The 23,611-nt window shown below is 35.8% G+C and overlaps 1 protein-coding gene across 6 annotated transcripts in view; it reads right to left on the reverse strand.

Moving 5' to 3' along the window:
- Positions 1 to 23,611, reverse strand: part of LOC148285443 (bromodomain-containing protein 2-like) — a 75,143-nt gene that overhangs the window by 38,632 nt on the left and 12,900 nt on the right. For 2 of the 6 annotated variants that reach the window (XM_088224834.1, XM_088224844.1), the window contains exons 3-16: positions 22,251 to 22,311; positions 21,303 to 21,377; positions 21,133 to 21,225; positions 19,835 to 20,029; positions 19,064 to 19,303; positions 17,985 to 18,086; positions 16,249 to 16,413; positions 15,029 to 15,232; positions 13,512 to 13,759; positions 11,966 to 12,119; positions 10,659 to 10,836; positions 6,677 to 6,784; positions 2,526 to 2,750; positions 1,754 to 1,924 (exon numbers count right to left, since the gene is read on the reverse strand). In XM_088224834.1, coding sequence (XP_088080960.1) covers positions 1,754 to 1,924; positions 2,526 to 2,750; positions 6,677 to 6,784; positions 10,659 to 10,836; positions 11,966 to 12,119; positions 13,512 to 13,759; positions 15,029 to 15,232; positions 16,249 to 16,413; positions 17,985 to 18,086; positions 19,064 to 19,303; positions 19,835 to 20,029; positions 21,133 to 21,225; positions 21,303 to 21,377; positions 22,251 to 22,289 — 2,197 coding nt within the window. In that variant the 5' untranslated portion in view covers positions 22,290 to 22,311. The remainder of the gene's footprint in view (positions 1 to 1,753; positions 1,925 to 2,525; positions 2,751 to 6,676; positions 6,785 to 10,658; positions 10,837 to 11,965; positions 12,120 to 13,511; positions 13,760 to 15,028; positions 15,233 to 16,248; positions 16,414 to 17,984; positions 18,087 to 19,063; positions 19,304 to 19,834; positions 20,030 to 21,132; positions 21,226 to 21,302; positions 21,378 to 22,250; positions 22,312 to 23,611) is intronic. The other 4 variants (XM_088224810.1, XM_088224818.1, XM_088224826.1 and 1 more) reach the window with 3 other exon arrangements.

The raw sequence follows: 23,611 nt of genomic DNA on the forward strand, positions 1-23,611 counted from the left end.
AGTTCAAATGTTGGACCTCCTAATCTGGAGTCAATGAAACTACCCACGGGACCACAAAGCCTCTCTTCTAATTATTCTAATATTAAAATCATTCAATTAATTTAATCGCAGTTTTTTATCAGTCTGGTGTTTGTATATATTTCATAGGTTTTTAATTTTATTTCTCGTGAACAACTTAAAAAACGATCTTTTGATACTTGGTGCTATATTTATATCAAGACTCATAGATTACAGCGGTGTGTAGTGACGGGAGTATGCGGGTAACAATATACGGGTGGAGTGTACAACTAAAGAAAGGTGTTAAAACACATTAAGAAAGCCAGGGGAGTCTGAAAGCACTCTCTGTTGGGAGGGGGCAACACGGGAGGGAGGGATATTACCGACTTGCAACACGACACAAGAGCGAGCGAGAATCTGCTGCGATATCGCCCCAACAACTATTGTATATCATTTTATGCGCACATTGATAACGCTACAATCGATGATATCATGGGTAATTTACAAAGCACCATTTTTTGAATCATGTCCTCGAGGGTGTTGTCAATGGATGCTAAGAATTTATCTGAGAACAAGTCACCGAGTTTTGTCACTCTCGCGGTTTCCCACTTCTGATGAGAGATGCTGTATGTATGTTACTTGCTTGTATGTAATACTGGAAAAATATTTCAGTTTGAAAATAAACCCCCCGAAGTCTCTGAAGATAGATATTATTATATTATTATAATACTTTATTATTTTTATGTACCTATTCATATCATTATTTATTGATTAAAAAATTTTATAAAACCGAGATATTTCTAAGATAAATTAAAAACTATATAGTGTAGTATAGTGTAAATTTTAAGTTAAGTTTTGTTTTAAATTTTGAATAAAATTATAAGATTCTGTACCTAGAATATGTCCATGTACTAGCTATTTTTTAAACTGAACAGTTTGGGAAGGTAGGAAGAAATTGCCATAAGACAATATGTTCGCCCTTGTATGTATGTAACATGTATAAAGTGTTTAATGAATAAATAAAATCGTACTAAAAATTTTACTATTTGTTATTGGAATGCTCTAAGTATTTTGATGTCATGTTATATTTAAGAAAAAAAAATTTGAAAATCATTAAAAAAATTTCATTAAAAAAATCCCAAATTGATTTTTAATATAAGAAAACTTATCAATCATTGTTCTTTTTTTTCACATATTTTTTTGCAAGGTTTTTTATACATGGTACACAAGTATGAATATAATTTTACTACTTAAATATTTTGTATTCCTTTTTGTTTACTTTACTCATTTCATTAAAGAAAAATATTCCTCTTAGAGTACTTTGTACGGTGAATTACAGTACAGAACCGCTGGGATCTTACTGGGAATCGCCCCGAAACCTTCGTGTTAGCCATTGAACCACGGGGGCTGCCGTGGTGAAGCCGAAGGCTGTGATTATCCTCCAGCGCCCCTGGGTACTCTTGTGGTCTTCTGGTTTTTAATTAATTTCAACACAATTAATTTCATTTTTACACAGGCAATACCCTTTAACAACCCTCTCGTATATTATTTAACGGCAAAAGCACCACATGGCATTCCCTCATCAGGTTTTAATGGTTTTTGTTTGGGTATAAAAAATGTGTGCAAATAAATATATATTAAAGTGCCTCATACAAAGTTGTTGGGATGACCGATGATTTAATTATTGAGCGCCGCAGGTAATATTCCGGGGAGTGGGAGAGAGTCGGTTGGGATAAAAATGTCGTATGGAACTTACAGTACTGCTTACGAGTTTTTTTTCTAAGACACGACGCCACGTAGTTCTCCAGCTCTCTCAAGGTGGAGGGCTTCAGGGTCTCGAAGTCAATCTCTATCTCGTCGGGGTTGGAGTCCCGCAGGGAAGGCTCCCGCGACTGGATTATGTGCACCACCTTGCCCAGCTTGTCGCCTGCGGACAAATACAAACATTACAGTCAATATCATTAACCGACACACTCACTCATTGAACGAGGGAATAAGAAAATGATCAGTCAGAAATTAATCAGATACGAACAAATCTTCAGATGTGTATCAGACGGCAATTCCTATCAAAGAATTGGGATCATCATTTTAATTTCTGACCAATTTACTTTACATACTCGAGTGTTTAATAAAATATATACAATACTCTCTCGGTAATCTGCAACTCGATAAACAGACAAAATCTAGTTTGTATGTAAAATTCAGCTGTTCTGTCACTTCCCTAGGCTCGAACAAGGTGACTTGCTTTTTTATTTGCATAATTTGTTTGTATGCATTATAATAAAAGACACTTGTCCAGTTCAGAGAGAAGATGGCTCTTGCAACCGTAGCTGAAATCTCCTACGCAGAATCACCCAAAAGACGATAAGACACTTGTCCAGTTCTGAGAGAAGATGGCTCTTGCAACCGTAGCCGAAATCTCCTACGCATAATCACCCAAAAGACGATACATATAGATGACAGTGACTATGCACCTATTCCGCGTGCTCCACTTAGGAGTTGTGGAAAAAGAAAAGAAGAAGGCATACCGGGCAGCTTGTTGATGTCCAGCGAGAGTTGCCTCTTCTCGTCGTACGACATGGGCTTGGCCGTGTCCTCCTCCTCGGAGTCGGGGGGGTGGTGCGCGACGGCCGCCTGCTTCTTCTTGCCCGCGCCCGTGCTGGCCGCACCGCGTCCTGCCGCGCCGCCCGCCTTGGCCGCGCCGCGCTTGCTCGCCGCCGCGCCGCCCTTGCCGCCCCGCGCGACCGCTCCGCCTGCGGGGAAAAGATCCACCATGAATGTTGATAACAATAAGTAATTTAAAAATTTGCTTCGAAACGTAAAAACTTCCATTAACTCGTCTTTACATTGCAAATTGAAGTTCACTTGGTAGACAAGGACTGGATTCGACTCCCTGGGGAACTGTTAATATTACAACAGAGACAAAGAATATTTTAGAGAAGGTAATATAGAAATTTAATTAGATGAATCTCACCCGCATAAATAATGGTTTCAGCTCTTTAACTTCACAAACATTAACAGATGAAAGAATTTAGATGTTCAAATATGGGCAGAATGTTGAATGTTACAGTGTATAAAGTGGCCACTTAAACCAGCCAATGACAGGTCATAAGCCCTGTAGATGCTAAGACTTCTATATTACCTTGTCTAAAATGTTCTTCATCTCTGTTGTAATATGTTAATAATAAGCTTATGTTAGTAAATGTGTTAGTGCCTGCCAGTGAACCAAATAAACATTCAATTTTTACTTGTGTAAGCACATACATTTCATTGATTAACTCTTTGAAAGCACAAAAATGTACCACATATTCTTTTGATTTAAATTTTTTTAATACTAGAACCTTGGTAAATATTAATTACAACATTGATAACATAATACAGACATTACATTTTCGCTAACATAAGTCACCAGTCTCCGACTGATTTAAAGAGTTGTTTACTTTCTTACTGGCAATGGTGGTGTCAAATTTATACCTCCTGTAAAAGCGTTTTACATTTTTTTAAAACTTTTTACACTCAATAGTCAAAGAAATAAAAGTAATTGTTTTTTTTATATTGAAATAAAAACCTGTGCCTCAAAGAGTTAATATCGTCGTATTGTTACGCACACCAAAGACAAGGTTTATTAAATATTTGAATAGACTGTAGGATACATTTATTTATTAACATTTGATTGTATTTGAATAGATATGGATGATGAATGATTTGATAGATATGAATGGTGGCAATACTTAACTTAAGCACCAAAATACAGTTTTGTGTAAATCAATTTTTAAGTTCAAATTTTTTTATTAAATCCAGACATTGATATAATTTTTCTCCTTCCAATATGTTTTACCTTTATTGCAAAAACTTTAACCTGTTTATTACAAAATGAAATATTTGTGTTAATCTTAGGATTAAACTGGAAAACCGAAAAACAGCATTGCGTTGCTCAATCGGTTGTTGTATAACACAGTCCATATGATCTCCCACGCCTAGCACACGAGCTTGCCTCTTTCTCGGTGTTGTATTACTTTATAATAAAAAATTAAAAATCACAAATGAAAAAATTATTCCATTACTAATACTGAAATCAATAACTTAATAGTTCAGCGTCGTGTAAATAAATATTCAATAGTCATATAAACCAAACACAAAAACTCTCCACTACTCGACCTTACAAATCGTAAGCAACTGTGTAAACTACCGTATGTTGAAAATGTCAATTGTTCAGGACAGCCGATTTAAAATGTGGATTTAAGATGTAACAAGAAGACGACTTATTCACACAAAGTTTACTAAGCTTAGTCTCGATTCTCACATGTCTGCCGGCTCTCCTGAAGTTGATGTTCTCAACACACATACAATATGTAGCAGCCGTGAAAATTGTTTCTACTATACTGCAATATAAATTATTCTTTCTACTATGGGGATAATTCTACCAGCATCGAAATATATGTGGATAAATAAGCGAGTCAACAAAGTTGTGTGCGTGTCCAAGTCATTATAGTCCGGGGAGAGCGGCGATGCATTCGGTCTAGAAATGCAGCGCATGCACCAGTGGGAGCCGAGAGGAGGATGATGATTGTATTATTATTATGGATAATTTACATAGCACAACTTTTACAAATCCGTGTTGTATGGCTAAGTATCTTGCATTTAAGTTTGTAAGTGAAAATTCTCGATGGAAGTTCATTGTAATTTATTATAGAAAGAAAAGACGAGCGATACTTTAATCCACAAATTTGGAATATCCAGTAAAAATATAAAATAATTTTATTATTAATATTTAAAGCATTAACTTCGTGGTCAAACATTTTACTAAATGTTATTAAATATTTGTATATAACCACTTACCGACTTTTCTATGTCAACCGGTTTCAAGACTACCCCTTACTTACCCCCTCCCTCCATCCCCTATACTTTTTCATTTATTTCTTAAGCAACAGAATATTTTCATAATATAATCAGTGCATGTTTAAGTTTTACTTTTGATTTTAATTTTAACTTTTAATTTTAACTCATAATTTATACTTATTCATATGTACATCTACTACCTGCATCTAATTAATTATTGTTGGTTGTGAATTTTTACTAAGAAATATAAATGTTCATGGAAGCAGAGAGAGAGGGAGGAAAGTAGAGCTGGAGCTATACAATGTCTTCTCCCTTTTATGTACTTTTTATTTAATATTTATATTTTTACTTTTTTAGAATTCAAATATTTTTCCCTCTCTTTCTGCATTCATAATAAATTAGTGTGAAATCTGTAATTGGTCTTACTTTTTTAAATTGTTCTTTTGTACCATGCATTTATATAAAGACTGTATGTGATTTCCTTAATAAATAATAGTAATGTTTGTATGAAGAAAGGTCAGACCGCGCATCCCCTTAACCCTTTATAGGATCATGTGACAGTTTTGTTACAAACCGTTTCAGTGCTTATAAAATCCAAAATAAATACCAAAGTTCATTTTAAATCAATGTTACACCACAGGTTACACACATTGAGTGCGATTCGAGTATATTTGAGAAAATATATTGACGGGAGTAAATAGATGACTACATGATGTTTGTTGGTTGCTAGAAAGTTGATCTGATATTCCAATAGGAAATTAACAGGGACCCGTATTTCAAATATTTATATGCTATTAAGTGCATGTTTTTCGCTTCACATAAGCTAAACAATTGTTTCAAAATATTTCAAATTTCTTTGACACTTGAGAATATCTGGAGGCATTATAAGACAAATGAATGAATGACACATTCCAATTTTCTACTGTTTTTTTAAATTTCATTACGAAAATTTTGAAAAACTAAAAAAATGCATGGTTATTATACCGGTCAACAATTATGAGTACCAATAGGTGCCCTTAATGCAGTATTTTTATCCTGTTTTCAAATATGTATTCGGAATTCTCCATCACCCGCAGAATTTAGTCAAGGCCACAGACAATACTCTCGGTTTCCTGTACATCAACAAACAGAGGTTTCCTAAAATTAAAGAAGGAATATTTTGGGTCAACGAATAAGATCACTAATGCAAAGTTTGAGGTACAATTAAATCCACCGGAGAATGCAGCTTGGTAAGCGTTCAAAAATGTTACTCGCAGTTTCTAGGTAAGTCAGAATGTTCAAATATCGTGCAGTTAAGAATGCAGAAAGTATGTTTGGAATTATAAAAACCGGTATCATATTTGAATTCAGGAGGAAAAATACTATCAGAATCTTTCAGAGACAAAAAAGGTTTTTTTGTTACTCATCGTTATTCGTAGAAAGCTATCAAAACACCTGGTATTTTTGTACTTTAAAGAAGTTGAGTTATAAAGGGGTTACTTCTATGACATTGTGAACAATATTCTGTGTTTACTATATTAGTTTTATATCATCCGTCGATGGGAGGAGTGCTCTCCCGAAACTATAGTAGTGTTCTTGTAGAAGAATAAAAATTGTGTAACACTAATAACAAAGTTTTATTTTCATAATAATTTATAATGAAGTGTTACAAAGTGAATGCCGATTCAATTAAAAATATTATAAAGGGGTAAGTTAGAATACCTGTTATAATAGCAGTATTAGTGGTGTATAAAGGAGAGGAGTCGTATCTTGCGCAGCACAATTCAGTTGTTACAGGGGGAGGCATGGTCAGTCTGCTATGTAATGTTAGTAAGTATGATGTAATGTGGTGCGGACAAACCTTTGGCCTTGTTATTCTTAGTCGCGGCGGCGTTAAACATTTTGTTGGCGTCGCCGGCGCCCAATTTGCTGTCGCCCCCAGAGAGCGCCACCGTCGCCACGGGCGCACCTACACCGGACAGGGACACACTGATGCAATCTATCCTCGAGCTCGCCTCGTACCATCTCATCATCTCGCAATACACGCTAACACCGGCCGTGTTACGCTTTGGTGGATTGCAAAAAATTTGCAATTGGGTGTATCTTAAACTTGTGACGCTAGCTATCGAATTTAGCAATCTGTTAGTTATTATTACGGATAATTTATATGGCGCCATTTTTGTGAAAATCATCTCAAGGGCGCTGTGCAATAAGTATCCGAACACGTCTTGCAGCTACGTAGCACATGGACGGTTGGGATTTTAGCTCTTCGTTTCCAATTACGATGGAATCGAATAACAGATAGGAGCTGTTAACGGGTAGCAATAATTGTATGCTCTGATTTCTGACGAGGAGCAAGTTCTTGCTGGTTATTACTAATACGCCTATTGTTTAAATCCAAATGTTTGCTCGGTTACAAAATTTATTTATTTGAAAGAAAAGGCGTATTTTACAAAATTGACAAGAAGCCGATTAAACTAACGAGATATTTAACAATCAAAATAAGCTTCAACTCTATTCAACTCTATTTTTAACACATTCTAAAACATATTTTTTGTAAGAATGCATTTCTATATCAAAGCTGGAATGGAAAGGGGGTTGCAGCGCCATAAGTGGTCTATTTATATCGAGAGACATTTGAAAGTGTCTAAATTTTAGATAAGTATAATTGAATAATATTCCGCTGTTTTAAGATTATTCTACAATAAGATCTCCTAACTTGAGTTTTAATGTTCAAATGGAGTATTAAGCTACCATACAAGAGGTTTCGGGTTCGATTCCCGACATGGTTGACATGAAATATTTACCTAGAAAGTTGTTTTACACCTCAATATTTCACAGTCCCCGAGACTTGCAGGTGAAGCCCGAGACTGATCATCTTACCTTCGTGTAACAAAAATGATCAAGATACGCCACAGTTGGTATACTAATGCAGTTCCCTGTGCACCATTAGGTGCATAATGGGAAAGATGGATGAAGATTTCCTTTTGACAATAGTAACATCTTGATGGGGCAAAATTTAAGTTTTTGTATATTGGAAAACATCAGAAAATCTTTTATCGTCTTACGTAATAAGTGTCCAGTTGCTCGCTAGCGTTTTAATTAAGAAATGTGTCATAAATTCTTCAGTGAAAATTGCCTATGTTTTTTACAATTTTCTTTTCTGAATTATTTTGAATACTTTTACCTATAATTTTGTGATAGTAATGAATCCAAGAAAATCTAATTTGCTATTTTTTATATTTTTTGAAAATGTGTTCCGGCCTTTTCCTTTCCAGCAGCGATAAGTGTCTAATAATTTTACCAGCATCACATCGCAACATATTATAGAACTAACGCATATTAGAAATGAAGAGATGGGTTACGAAACAAGGACAAGGCAAATATATACAGCGGATATTCAAGACATAATACAAATCATAAAACCATAAATAATAACAAGTAAAATTTAACAAAGAGGAGTCGGGAAAATGGACAGATCAATTTCTGCCTTTGTCATTCTCGCACATGCAGAAGCATGGTCCTAATCTGATACTGATCTCGGCAGAGCCGTCAACACCACTACTTATACACTCCGGGCCGAGCGAAATCTCCTCTGAGTTTACCCTAACAAATTTTATAGAAGTGTTCATATTTGTGAGCAGAGAAAAAAATAATCAATGATTTTTAAATTATGTCCGTCGTTTTTTATTTTTGCTTTCTTTTTTTATACAAACAGGAAAGAAATCTGCTATATTCTTTTCTGAAACATGGGGGTCACTTCTATATAAGCTCCCGACGTCCCCGCAACCCGAGTAGATCTAATGAGACAGGTCTTCGTAAATTAGTTCACGCCCTCCAAAGCTAGGTCTGGTAAAGAACCTGGCTCATATTGCTTAAAATTATCGAGCTAATAAGTTGTATTTTTAATTATTTAAAATATCAACGATGTTTTAAGTTTGACCAAATTTTTGTAGACAAGGACTGGATTCAACCCCTTGGGGGGCTGTAAATATTTACATTAACATATAACAACAAAGATAAAGAACATTTTAGAGAAGGGAATATAGAATTCTAAGCATCTACAGGGCTTATGACCTGTCATTGCCGGATTTTAAGTCGTTAGCTAGTATGTAGGTGAAATGATTCAATGAATCTCACCCGCATCAACAAAGGTTTCGGCAAAACTTCACAAACATCAACAGATGGGAGTATCGAAGAAATATAGATGTTCAAATATAGGTGTGTAAAATAGCGACTTAAACCAGCCAATGGCAGGTCATAAGCCCTATAGATGCCTAGACTTCTATATTTCCTTCTCTCAAATGTTCTTTATCTCTGTTGTAACATGTCAATACTTAAAACATAATTATTCTATACTTCTTTTTTTCGCACCACAACTGGCCAGGAGGCCTAATTGCGGTGATAAATTACAGCACAGAGCGCCTCTATGCATGAGAACAACCACATTTAATTCATGTGTTCTCATCGGGAATCAAACCCGGAACATTCCATAAGCAAAAAAAACAAAACATTTTTGTCAGTACAGAAACAAGGGCAAGAATTAAATATTTGATTTAACAAAATTATGTAATCTTTTTGATTTTATTGATCTTAGGCATTTAGACATGGAGACTTCATCCACTCTGGTGATTAATTTCTGGTATAAACTAATCTTGAGTATAAAATATTTTTTAAATATGTAAAATTATAATAATATCTACGGGAGTTTCAGCTCGGCCAGTGATATATAAATAATATAGGGTTAATCAAAATGATGGACTCAATTTCCTACAATCTAAATTATATTGGTGCACCTCGCAGTTCAACAATCGGCGCATTTGCCTACCGTCAGTTTGGATTTCCAACATTGTTGAGGCAAAATATTTAGTACAAAATGATCAAGATACTCCGACCAGTGAAGTGCGCTATGCACTTTAGCGCAGATAAGAGGAATACATATATGTAACTAGTTACAAACACAAAGTTAATTAATAACATTAGATGATATTTGCAATAAAGTAGTAAATGTGACTCCCCGTTGGCTGCACGGCAAACATCTCAATAAAAGAAGCGTATTTCTCTATTACAGAATTGTAATCCAACATGAGCCCTTCGTATATTTAGACAAACCCACAGTAAAAGGAGCAATTAAAGCTAAAATCATTGTTTAATGCTTAAGGAAATTGGATATAAAAAATGGAAGTATGTCAAAAATGTATTCAATAAAAATGAACTAGTTTAAAGTACGTAACAAGTTCTTTAGAATTAACCAATCAATTACAGCGTTGTTATGTGTTGTGATAGATTTCCGGTTTCTGGTAGCCATTTTTTTCAACAGTTAGTATGTTTTTACGCTACGGAGTTCTGCTTTTAAATGTCGGCAGAACTTGCGACGTCGCGGACGGAATAATTTCAAAATTACTAAACTTTCAAAAATCACAGAGATGATAATACGATCTATAATTATTTTATTTTTTTTAATTCGACTTTGATAGTCGATTAACAAATAAAAAAAAATTAAACCACTGAACTTCCCTATTGAAGACCCCTGGTGGATGGAGTGCTTAAACTATTAAAAATGAGCTGAAACTGTTCATTCAGTGACTACGAGACCATTCAGATACAGCGGTACGGAAATGAGTCCATCACTTAGAATAACCCTATACAGACATTAGTGGCGGGGGTTCTCAAAATGCATTACACACAAAATGATCAAACCACATAAAAGAATTACGTAGATTCAAAATGAAAACAGGCAAAATGATCGGAAACAATACTAACTGTGGTTGTGTAAATACATGTGGTCCCTGACAGTGGTAGTAGTGGTAGTAGTAGTAGTAGAAGTAGCCGGACATACGTACCGAGCTTCCCCAGGCCTTCGCTGATGGAGTTACTCTTGGGTTGGTAGGAGGCGGCTGCGTTGGGTTTGCTTAAGGAACTATTAGACGGCTTCTTCTTCTCTTTTACTTTCTTTTTGGGCTTTTTCTTCTGTCCCGACTCGGCCACCAGCTTTCTCATTTTCTCCTGCATCGCGGATAACTGGAAAGGAAACGAGCGACGCATTATTTATAAATTTGCAACGGCAAGAATGAGGTGACTCGGTACATACATACAATACGCAACGGTCACGATAGCTGACCGAATTTGGATTCTACCTGAAAACAAGATGCTCCACCTAAACCTGCAGAAGCGTTTCCTGGGTAATAGGGTTTAATGGCTGGAATAAGCTGCCACGAGAGCTGGTCTCAACTTGCAGTCTTAATAATTTAAAGAATGCGCTATATTTGTTTGGGAAAAGTTTGACATACCGACAACTAACATTCTTTAAAATAGATATAAGCATATCAACTACTTGCCTAAAAATTTTTTTTTTTTTTTTTTAAATGTTCGGGTTTTGAAAATAGGTTAAAAAACTAAATTTAAGTCTTTACCAAAGTTGTTTGAATAAACAGGATATACAAACAAACCAACATTAGTCTTAAGAATCACGTGCGATTTATGTAAATTGACAAGTGACAGTAATCTTGAACCACCCATGAGAGTAAAGTCGATCAAAAACCAGTGGAATTTATCTAGAGTGCCCCAAAGCACTCGACATTGACAATAGAATGCGACATCGTACCTTCAGCTTTCAAACTTTCTTCCTATAAAACACTCGCCATTAATCTTTGAAGTATTTCCATTCCATTTTAACTAAAATAATTTAAAATTAACCGTAGCGATTAATGTTACGATGTTGGTGTATCGAGAAATGTGCAAATAATATATCTATTTTCAAATTATTTTATCCTTCAAAATACATATTTGAGATAATATAAGATAATAATATGTTTTAAAAATCCATTAAACTAATAGGTATTGCATATTTCGTATAACATGTCAATGTGTGTTATATCGAGCCAACAATAATTTTAAACGTTACTGTGTCTTAGTAAAACATTTTCTTTTGTCATAGAAATATAACATACAAGCAAGTTTGACTAGAAACAACGTATTTGTTAGTGTGGCCACTTTTTCATTAGCTTTGAAATAAAATTGTCGAATAATTTTCAAAAATAGCATTTTGACGAAGCAATCGAGATGACTCGACCACTGTCGAGTGGGTGATCTGGCTGAAAAACTATGAAGTATTAGCAATTGACAGTAGTAACAATAGATTGAGACTCACCTCCTTTTCCAGTGCTATAAGCTTTTTACTTCTTTCTTCATCGGATACTTCGGAATCCGACTCCGACTCTGACACGGACTCCGAACTTGACCCAGAACTCGGTTTGTCCAAAGTCATGTTTATGTGAACGGGTTCATCGGGGATTTTCGCGTATCTGAAATCAATCATTACCATTTTTTAAACTTAATTGAATCTTTGGATAATTTAGAAAAATGGGCAGTTTATTTACGATTATAAAACCAACATTATCAATAATAAAATAATAAACAGCAGACTTGTCAACTTAATTTTAATGTTTTATGGTTAGATATTGATACTTTATACTGTTATTATGATATATGCTCTTAATTTAGTTTAAGTTGACTAAAAAATGTGGGATATGCAAAAAAAAACTAATTATTTGTAAATAAACAGTTATTGTTATTATTTTGCACTGGCAACTTTTTATCAACTAAAGTTAATGAGGAAGTTCAGTGGTTTTTAAAAATAAAAATATTTGTAGATTGTCAAACTAAGCCAAAAATTAGCTTTGCTATGATTTTTTTTAACTTTTGATAAATCAAAGATTAGTTATTTTAGTATGGAATAGGTGTGGAATTTCACTAAAAAGACACAAATAAATACCAAATCTTATTTATTATGCCACCAATTTAAAATGCAAAATGAAGTGTATATTTACAATCTACGACTTGAGATGAAGCCACCCGGTGGTCAAACAAATGTACACAACAGTTGTATTTAAGTGATGAAGATCGTGGTTTTTTTATTTTTATGTGTTGTATTATAGTATTATGATTTATTTAATATTTTGTGATTTTGAAATTACTCTCCCTGTGATGTCACAAGTTCTTTTCAGTATGCACTATCCCATAGCACTGAACTTCCCTCATTAGCCACGTTTAAAGTGTCAGGTGAATACATTAGCTACGCATATTTTTTTTTTCATTGTGAACTGTAGATTTGTTTAATCAAATTGTTTCAATTTGATCTTTTGGTGGATCACAAACAAACCATAAGACTAAAAAGAGAGGTTAGAAAGCCTATCATTTCATCTTTGCATTCAGATCTGGCTTCCTTTGCATTCATACATCTTCTCATGCAAACGCGCCGATTATATTAAAGTATTTGTTGGATTTGGTCACGCCATATCTTTCTCGGTCGTCCTCGATTTTTGCATCCATCAACATTTGCATTGCAACTCTTTTTGGCCGTTCTTTTGCCGTCTATTCGCTCTGCATGTCCAAACCGACACAAAACTCCTTTCTTGATTTTGTCGATAATGCTTATCTTAGCCTTATGATAGATTATGCAACCAAAATTAACATGATCAGTGACAATAATTCGTGTTTGAATTCATGATAAACAATTAAAAGGACGCTAGCAAAACCTAGCGAATTCTATTCTTACAAGAGTGAAGGCTATTATCCAGGCAAAGGGTATCGTAAATATGCTGTATTTTTAGTTTTTAAATAAGTAAAATATTTTTTTAAGATGAAATATTTATTTTTAGTGGTTTATCTATCTGGGTTGTGACGATCGAACTAACCTCATTTCAAAAACGTCCTGTAGTTTCCTAGCCATGGCCACGACGTCATGATCCGGCGGGTTGTACTTGTAGCAGTTGGTGAATATAAGGCGCACGTCGGCCGCAAACTCGGCCGCGTTGCGATACGCGCGCCCGTCCATCTTCTGCTTCACCGTGTCCAGGTCCATGGGCTTCTTGATGATGTCGAAGTAGTCGTGCAGCCCTAAGAGGTCGGCGTCCACCGGCTTATAGAACGGCCACGCGTAGCCCTGAAACATACAAATCCTTCTTTTTAGAACTTCATACATGAAAAAATTAATCCAGATTATTTAACAAACTTATTAGTGAACAAGTAAAACTAAGACATTGTTCACAAACATTTGGACAAACTCAAAATATTGTTATTTAACTGCTCCAAGATTTTAATACTTTGTATCAAAATTACACATTTATCATTATCATTCCCTTTCCGCACCTAATGGTGCATAGGACACTGCATTGGTACACCAATTGCAGCGTATCTTGATCATTGTGTGTTACATGAAGGTAAGATGATCAGTCTTACGCTTCAGGTACCAGTACAGGGACTATGAAATATTCTGGGGTGAAAAAAATCATTTTAAATAAATACTTCATATCAACAATGTTGGGGGATCGAACCCAAACACATTTATAGGATAGAATAATTATTTCACTATAATAAACTGCTGTTTAATTATTTCAATTGTTTTACGATGCGCGGCCTCCGCTAGACTGACGCGGTAGCTGGAGGGAGACTCGTCTACATTCACGGAGGAAGTGAGACGGCTAAAGCGGGCGAGCGGCCTCCTCTATCGCTATCTCCGCATGGTAAACAACATCCTAGGTCTGCGCAGCAGGGTTGAAAGGTGGTAAACGAAACGCTTACGGTGTATAAGAAAGAATTTTGGATTAAACTATTAGTTCTCCGAAATTTGGCCTTTACTCATCTCTAGGTACTCTTTCTGGTAGACTTCATTATGCTTCGCTTGAGACCTCCACTTTAACCTAGACTTGGATTTTTGACCATGGCGATTGGAATCTGAGACTCTGAAATGAGAGGCTCTTCAGGGGACATCTCGGGCGTTGACAAGACGCAACTGGGTCGCCTAGCCTCCACTGCCTTACAACTAGTGGACGGAGCTGTGTGCCAGTGACGAACAGCAGAACCTCAACACAACGCCGGTAGCGCGTTACCTCACACAGTAGTCGTGAGGACGACAATGATCTAAAAGGGCCAATGTCAGATTTATTTTTTTTCTTAACAACATTTTGGAGAGGAAGTCAATGGAAAAAAAATTATATTTAACTTTAAAATTATGTACACATCCGTATGTGGAAATATTTCTTTAATTAATATTCATTATCGGACGTGTGAAACAGTTCATTATAAAAGCCACAAAATGGCTGAAGAATCGTGATTTACGACATTGGCAATTTCAGATCAAAGCCGCAGATAATATTGCAGGGAAGCCAAGTATCTTAGTTCAGTAACAGGATTTAGAGATGGTGTAACTCACGGAATGCTTCTTGGAGAAGAGCTCCTTGAGGATCTCGTTGCAGGACTTGAGCGCCTCGCTGAGCTTCTCCTTGGCCAGCTTGAGCTGCTGCTGCAGGGCGGGCGAGGGGGCGTGGTGCGCCGCGCCCGACGTGGACGCGCCCAGGATCGAGGTCAGCGCGCCGCCCGCGCCCGCCTGGAACCCCTCCTCCGGTACCCGCGCGGGCTGCACAAATACGAGTTGTAATATTTACTCTCTATAATCTCCACAATGTTAATAAACAAGCACTAAACATATCCTAGGGAGTTTTAAATTTGATAACAAACTTTTCTCATTTCTTTAATACTTTAAACCTTAACGGTCCAATGTCAAATCTCATTTGACATTGATTTTTTCCATATATCATACTTTGGAAAATTAAAGAAACTATTTTTTTCGCTAAAAAGGAAATTCGATTAGTATGTACATAGTAATGGCCTAATTATCTATATTTTATAATTTTCTAAAGTATGATATATGGAAAAAATGGATGTCGAATGATATTCGACATTGGACCAGTAAGGGTTAAAAGGACATATATTTTGTCTTGCAAAATATTGTAAAAAGGATCCTCAATACCACCTTGTTCTAGGTGTCCTATAAGTTAATAATCCTAAGGTTAAAATCCCCTCTCCCTCAAGAGCGAGGAAATGAGGAGAGATTAAGAAAGAGAAAGAAACAAGTTTTTCTTTTCCTTCCCATTTTTACCCCCTCCAGTTAACATTTTATTTCAAATAAGAAATTTCAATTTCATAATTATTTAGTAGCGTGGTGAAATACGAGTAGGTGAAATAATTCAGTCTGACGAATCTCACCCACATCAATAAGGCTTCAACTTTTTAACTTCACAAATATCGACAGATGGAAGAATTAAAATAATATGGATGTTCAAAAATAGGCAAAATGGCGAATGTTACAGTGTGTAAAATTGACACATAAACCATCCAATGACAGGCCAGAAGCCCTGTACTGTAAATGCGGAGACTTCAGTAATCCCTTCTCTAAAATGTTCTCTATCTCTGTAGCAATATGTTAATCTAAATAACCCCCTAGGGGATGAAATCCAGTATTGACAAAAAAAAACATTTGAAAAAGGCTTTAAAAACAAATAAATTATTACGCTTTCAATATTCTTTTGTATCAAAATTTTTGTTTCCTAGTGTATGAAAATAATATATTATTGGACAAATAAAGTGAATTACCTTCTTGATTTGCCGGCCGCTCTCCCGGCGCGTGCTGATCTTGGCGGACTTGGGCGCGGGCAGCGAGGCGGCGTGGTACGCGACACCGCCCCCCCCGCCCGCCCCCTCGAAGGAGCTGCCCATGGGCGTGGTGGTGTCCGCCTTTCTCTTCACGCCCTTTTTCACCTTATGCACATGGGGAAGGGGAACATACAGTCAGCCACGTCTGGTGCATCGCAACAACACATCTTTATTTATTCATATTTACGGCCATTAGCTTTGGAGCCAAACATTTCATGGAATGTTACTAAATAACTAAGGCAAGTTCAGAGGTTTAAAGAATATATATATACTTAATAATACAGTAAAACATCATTCCTCGATTTTATGTTTTCCCATTTTTTACACAGAAATATTGAAGTCCCATTTTTTCAATACATTCCCATTAAAATATTCCCCCAATTGACGTTTTTTACGTTAATCATACCCACTGAAAAATTTTCAAAACTCAATCAAAAGACAACGAGCCGAGCGCTGCCGCGTGAATAGATAATAAAATTGAAGTAAATAAAAAAATGTGTAAATTATGGTCTCAAACTAAATTCAAAGTAGGTGCAGTGTAATTAACCATTTTGTTTAAGTGTTCAATTTTGGCATTTTACTTAACAACAGTGACTCATGATTAGGAAAAATTACAATGCAGAAAGTTTAAAAATTCCACATATTATTATGAGAAATATTAATTGAAGTTTTATTATAATGTAAAAAGAAGATAGTTTAAACAGTTATCATAAAAGTGTGAAACAGTTTTGCCGCTATGTAAATGACAGTTGAAATTCTGTGGTACCATACTAAGAAAAGTGATAACATATAAATAAAATTTCCCAATATTTGGATGAAAAATTGTTGTATGCATTTTATGCAAATTCAAATTTTTCTTTCCGTGTTTTTTTTAAGGTTAAGTAGCTACATAAAATTATTTAAGCATGTTTTTTTTTATTCAAAAAAAAAAACACACTGTAGTATTGGTTGAAAAAATACAAAATATTTTTAATTAAATAATTGGTAAATATGAATAATCCCCGATTATGGTGGTTCCAATTTTTTTGCAGTATTTTTATTAAAGTCTAGTACAATAACTATATTTTTATGTAATTTCATTTTTTCCATACATTTTTCATTTCCTCACTTTAAAGTTTTCCTCAGTTTTACACTTTTTTTGTAGCTCCCTTCAAAAACGTAAAACAGTGATTTTACTATATGTTAATATAACAACTATATGTTTATAGACTATCAAACCAAGACAAAAAAAAAAACGTTTTATGTAACGAATTATCACTATGATTTCATAAAAGTTTTTTAACTTTGAAATTACTCCGCGTGTGACGTCTCGAGTTCTCTTACGCTTCTTCTCGGTCAGTTCTGTCAAATGGTCCATTGACTTATCGTAAACAAGAAATCTTTCGCAGCTCTCTTATCATCGGTTGATTCGTATGAACTAGTGACGTCTTTTGATTTTATAATTTTTTTTATACATTTTCTAAAAACTTTGTCTTACAATTGAATGCTCTAATTTTTGCCGCGCCTAACTTCCTCATTAGTAGAAACTCAGTATTGAATTCTACTAAATTGTTAAACTAAGGTAACACTTTCATAGCGTGATGGAATTCTATGTCGATAGTTCAATAACATAGATCATTGAAAGCTACATTATAATAAAAATGTACGGTGCATAATAAATATAAGACTGGACAAACCTTAGCAGGTTGCGTCTGCGGTAGTTGTACGGTGGTGATGGTAGGAACACCTTGCTGTGCGGCGGGTTGTGCCACGTGGAACCCGGCCGGCTGCGCCGCAACCTGTGGGAGCGACCAAACTTCCATCAGATAACACTCTTGTAAGGAACACTATCACTAAGTCAAACTTGATAAATAGGGCTAAGTTGGGCAGCTTTCGGCAAGCTTAAGTCATCATTCCATGTCCGCTCCCTAGTCGGAGCATATGGTATCCACATTGAGCCTCCATTGATCTCTATCGGCTGTCGACTCCTTTGGGTCCTCCGAGTCATGTTCTCGTGCGGAAGTTTTGACATAAAATGCGGGCGAACAGTCAGCAGTGGGCGTCCAGAACATCGAGAACCTGATGCCTTGTAAAGTTGGCAAGCGAGGTCAAGGCTCTCGGGAGACATCCGCAGTATATTATAGTATATACGTTTTATTCTCTTGAAAGAAGACAACTATAATTTCGGGAGAACACTCCTTCCATCGACGGCTGATATGAAACCAATATAATACATACAGAATATTGTTTTCAGTATAATCATAGAATCTGTTCTTCTAAGTTAATAAAACGTGAAACAATAATCAAAGTTTTTATTTTTATAATAATTTATAGTAAAGTGTTACCAGGGAATGCCGATTAAATTAATAATATTTAGTCCCAGTATACTTAAAAAGAGAAGTGTATTAAAAACAATTAAAGTTTGTAAGTGAACATTCTTGGTGAATGTTCATTGTAATTTAAGAGAGAAAAGACAAAAAATAGAAATAAAAGATAAGTGATACTTTCATCCACAAATTTAGAACATCCAGTGACCGGTTTCATCGCTTTCGCGACATCTTCATGTCTATAATAAAAGAGAAGTATATTTTGCCGAAGACTACATACAGACTAGAAACCATGTCTGTGACACAGAAATGTCTGCAATGATCCGTGTATTATATTATTAAACAATAGCATTTCCCACCTTTCGCTATTTTCATAAACATGCTAAAAACGAAATTAGCTTAAATTTCCAACATTGCTGTGTGTATGAGTTCTTCAGTGGTGTCTTTACCTGCTGGGGGAGACCGGCGTGCGTCACCGTGGTGGTGGGCTGCTGCGTGGTGGTGGTGTTGGTGGAGCCGACCGGCGTGGAGGGGGTGGGCGGCGCCGGGGGCGCGGGGCTCGGGCGCAGGGGACGAGCGCCGGGCGATGCGCTGCTGCGCTTCTTACCGCCCACCGTGATGGCCCCCTTGGCCCCTCCCTTGCTGCTCGTGGGCTCCAGCACCTTCTCCTCCTTGTCCATCTGCGCCACCTGAACAGATACTCTCGCTTTCATTCTAATCCTTTTGGTGTTCCTCGATTCGCGGAAACTATGGCTTCGCATTGTAAACTCAACAGCATCTGGATGTTTTTGGTGCAAATATTTCTAGATTTAAATCAGATCTTGTCTCGAGGTTGTTATTTTTTTTACTGTCCTAGCTTTAATTTTTGAACAGGAATTTTTTTTTCAATGTCTGAACTTCCAGAGTATTCTGTCTTTTTCTTGAGGTAACAAAATGTCACATTAACCGCATGTAAAGGAATTTTGTGGCACAGCCTTTTGAGAGTTATAGATTTGAATGGACCGTATGATGATGGCAATAGGGGAATTGAAAGTTGTAAATAGAAATTCTAAAACTCAAATAATTTTTTTAACTTGAAACGGCAACTTTAAAATTGCCTCGCAATGTACAGATTTAGAAAGATTTCACAAGATCCTTAGAATGGAAGTTTATAATAATAATTCACTGACAACTCTGATTTTTCATGTAAATTTATGGAAATGGCAATTGGGCTTCGGTACCTTGGTGAGAAAGAGCTTCTCGAGGGTCTGCGCCATGACCACCACATCTTCGCCGGGCTTGTTGTACACGTAGCAGTTGGTGAACATGGTGTTGAAGTCCTGGATGCACTCCTTGGCCGAGTAGTAGTAGTTCTGCTCCAAGCGCTTTTTGATGGTGTCCAGGTCCATGGGCTGCTTGATAATCTTGTGATAGTCCTGAGCACCACACACTCACATTAGTAAGCATAAATCACTAAAGGCAGATAGAACGGTTTTCTTCTAAAAATTACATTTTGTTTGTGTTTAGGTATTTGTATAATAAAACATAAAACATGTCATACATATTTTTCACCACAAAACTTAATAATTATTTAAAATATTTCCTCGCCATCACTAACTCGTTGCGTTTTTCAGATAATAAACGCTAAACCAAATATTTACCACCTTGCCGCATTAAAAACCTTCCAGATGTATGAAAATGTATCTAAAAGAAAAAGTTACCAATGAAATTTATAAAAAAGACTTGAAGGAATTGTGTTGTACACACACAACTATCAAAACACAAAAATCCGATTCCTAGTTCTCCAAACTTACAAATGGCGATTTCTCAAAATGGTGTTTATTGGGTTAGTGACTTTTACCTGAACAATGATGATATTTTATGATATTAAATTATTAATCAATCTTATTTACTAAATAACACGAGAGAAAAAAATAAAACAATTGTATTTCAGCAGTAATTTAAAGAAAATTTAAATTTATTTCAACAGAGAGGGAAGAAGTTTTCGAGAAGGTAATATAGAAGTCTAGGCATTTACAGGGCTTATGACCTGTCATTGGCTGGTTTAACCAAGCATTTGGACATAATCAAACATTGTTGAATTACTACCTGGTAAAAGAAGAAGTATAAAAATTGGAAAATTGTTTCCAGGCGTTGCCTAGTAGGTGATTTGGTTCAGCCGGATGAATCTCACCCACGTGATAAAGGTTTCAGCTCTTTCACTTCACAAGGGTCAACAGATGGAAGAGTTGAGGAAGTGTGGATGTTCAAACATGGGCAGAATGGTGAATGTTACACAGTGTGTAAAGTGGCCACTTAAACCAGCCAATGACAGGTCATAAGCCCTGTAAATGCCTAGACTTCCATATTACCTTCTCGAAAACTTCTTCCCTCTCTGTTGAAATAAATTTAAATACGAACAACTCCCTAGGGAGGAAATCCAGCCAGTCTGCAAGCATTTGGACATAATCAAACATTGTTAAAGAAAATTTAACTAATATTTATATATGTAGTAATATTGACTGAATGTTTCACTCACCGGCAGGTTGAGCTTCTTCGCATCCACGGGCTGTTGGAACGGCCAGGCGAACTGGTGCCTCCATACCGCCTTCATCACGTTCTTTTGGATAAACTGTAACAGAGGGGCACATTAGTACTGCGGGCCGGGCAAGGCAGACGGGGATAGTACGTGGGTGCGAGGGTACTCACGGCAAGTTGGTTGGTCATCCGTCCCTGGCGGTGTGGAGTCGCATTGGGGGTGCCATTCACAGCCTCCGCTCCCGGCTGAAACGACAAAATGCGTTACTATGCAAGAATTACATTTACCATCATCGTCATTCCCCTATACGCACTGCATTGGTATTCCGATCGCAGCGTATCAGCGATCGTAAGGGTGGGATGATCAGCCGTACACCTTAGACTAAAGAGATCACTGGATTACCACTGTATACCTTGTTCCCTATAAATGAATTTACTACGCAGAGGTAATTTGTTTCCTTATTACTGTTTATTTCGCATAAAAATGTCTGCCTTAAAACAGGTTGTACCTAGTTAGGCAGACTAGACATGATCCAGAGAAATCTATTACCTATAGTCCATAAAATATAGCTTGATTAGAATGACAGTTGTCAGCAAAGGTGAGGACATTTATATTGACACATGAAAAATCATTCATATCTGGCATATTAATTTATTTTTTTAATACAATGCTTGACATATAAATCAATATTAATATATAAAATCAGCTTTAAAATAAACCTAATTATTAACAACGTTCTTAAGGTTACAACATTTTGCAAAAACGTTGTAGATGGGACAAATTGATCAAATAAAAAAATAATTCATTTGATGTTGTTTATGAAAAAAGTATAAATGTCTTGTTTTTTGGTGAATAATTGTCTTAAACACACTATAATAGGCTTGTTTTGCGTTTATATATGGTAAATATATAATCGTAAATACCCATATCGGACAATGGGTGGTGTGGTAGAGCCTGGCTCGAACCTCGGACCTCTAGATCGACGACACATCCGATCTCTAAGAACCTAAAAGTTTTCAGTGTAAATTTGATGCATACCTTACTTTGAAAGGTTCAGAGCCAATGGGAGTTTTTGAATGGTGCATTGTCATAAGTAGAGGTAATATCATGTAACTTACCGTGCTGGTGGTAGCCAGGGGATCCACTGCCTGCTGCATGGTGCTAGAGTCTGCTATCTACCTGCCAACATCACACTGCCATAATCATTGTGGTAATAGCTTCACTCACATCCTCCGCTCTGTCCATTCCACCATCACTACGTACTGGACATTACACTGCACATCACTATTCATAGTCCGCCCTAATTGGTGGATGCAAAAAACCCGCAGTCTAATATTTTTTTATGGTTTTATGATTTATACGTTATGTTCAATAATATTTGGCACACTTGCACATGATTCAATTGAAAAAATAAAATACATAAACAAGTTATTTTTATTAAAAGACTGTTTGGAATTTTTCACATATTCCGGCGTATATATCCTCTTCGGGCCCCTGGTATTACCATTTGCCATTTTATGCCAAAAAAATATTTCCCTGTCATTATTTCTGATACAGACCCAGAACATCACATACTATAGATTTCAGTTTTACAAAGGAGAAAGAGCTCTACTGAGTTGAAGCTAGTTTTAAATAAATATTTACATTAAAACACTGCAATTTTTAGATATCAAAATGTCGCTTATAAAATATTCAGGAATGGGGTTCATTTATAAATTTGAATTTGAAAGTCAAATTGTCACGAAAGCTCTTTTATTCCACTTTCAATTGATTAATGAAGAATACATGTAAATTCAAAAGTATTTATTAGATCAATAAACATTTAAAAATTAAATATTGTATTGTGGAGTAATTACTGCAACCAAATTTAAATATCAGAAGAACTACCCGTCATAATAAATTATTATAACAGTGCATATATATTGCGAACAGTGTTACTTAAAGTGAACATACGTTTATTCATCAATATATAATACACAAAATGATAAAAATATCAAACCTAATATAAAGGTTCGGCAAAAATGAAAAAAATACAGTCAAAAATTTTGGGCGGGAATGTTGCGTCCTTTATTATATACATAGATGTGGCTAATGTGTTTTCGGTTACCAGGCAGACCCCTCGGACATCGGTAGTCGCTTTCATCTTGCGAACAATAATATAATATGTGAAAACAGCGCTTTATTTATGTAGTTCTTTATTGTTTACTTTTTGTTATGAACACTTGACTAGCTTACTACTCTGCTAATCAACGTTTTTTTATTTGAATCACTGTCATAAACTATCTAATTATTTCAAACTTACAATTCATAAATAGGGTTTAGAACTCCAACAGTCTATGCGCTCTGTAGCTGCAGGATATGTTGTAATCCAGATCTTATTTGTAAACGATTTTGAAAAAATAATCAGAAAAACAAAATTCAATTTTCAAATAATGTAATCTAGCTCCTATCTGTTATTAAATAAAATCGTGGATATACT

The sequence above is a fragment of the Micrasema longulum genome, unplaced genomic scaffold (assembly GCF_059751315.1).
Source record: "Micrasema longulum isolate JH-2025_06_02 unplaced genomic scaffold, ASM5975131v1 h1tg000034l, whole genome shotgun sequence".
In the NCBI taxonomy this organism is placed as follows: domain Eukaryota; kingdom Metazoa; phylum Arthropoda; class Insecta; order Trichoptera; family Brachycentridae; genus Micrasema; species Micrasema longulum.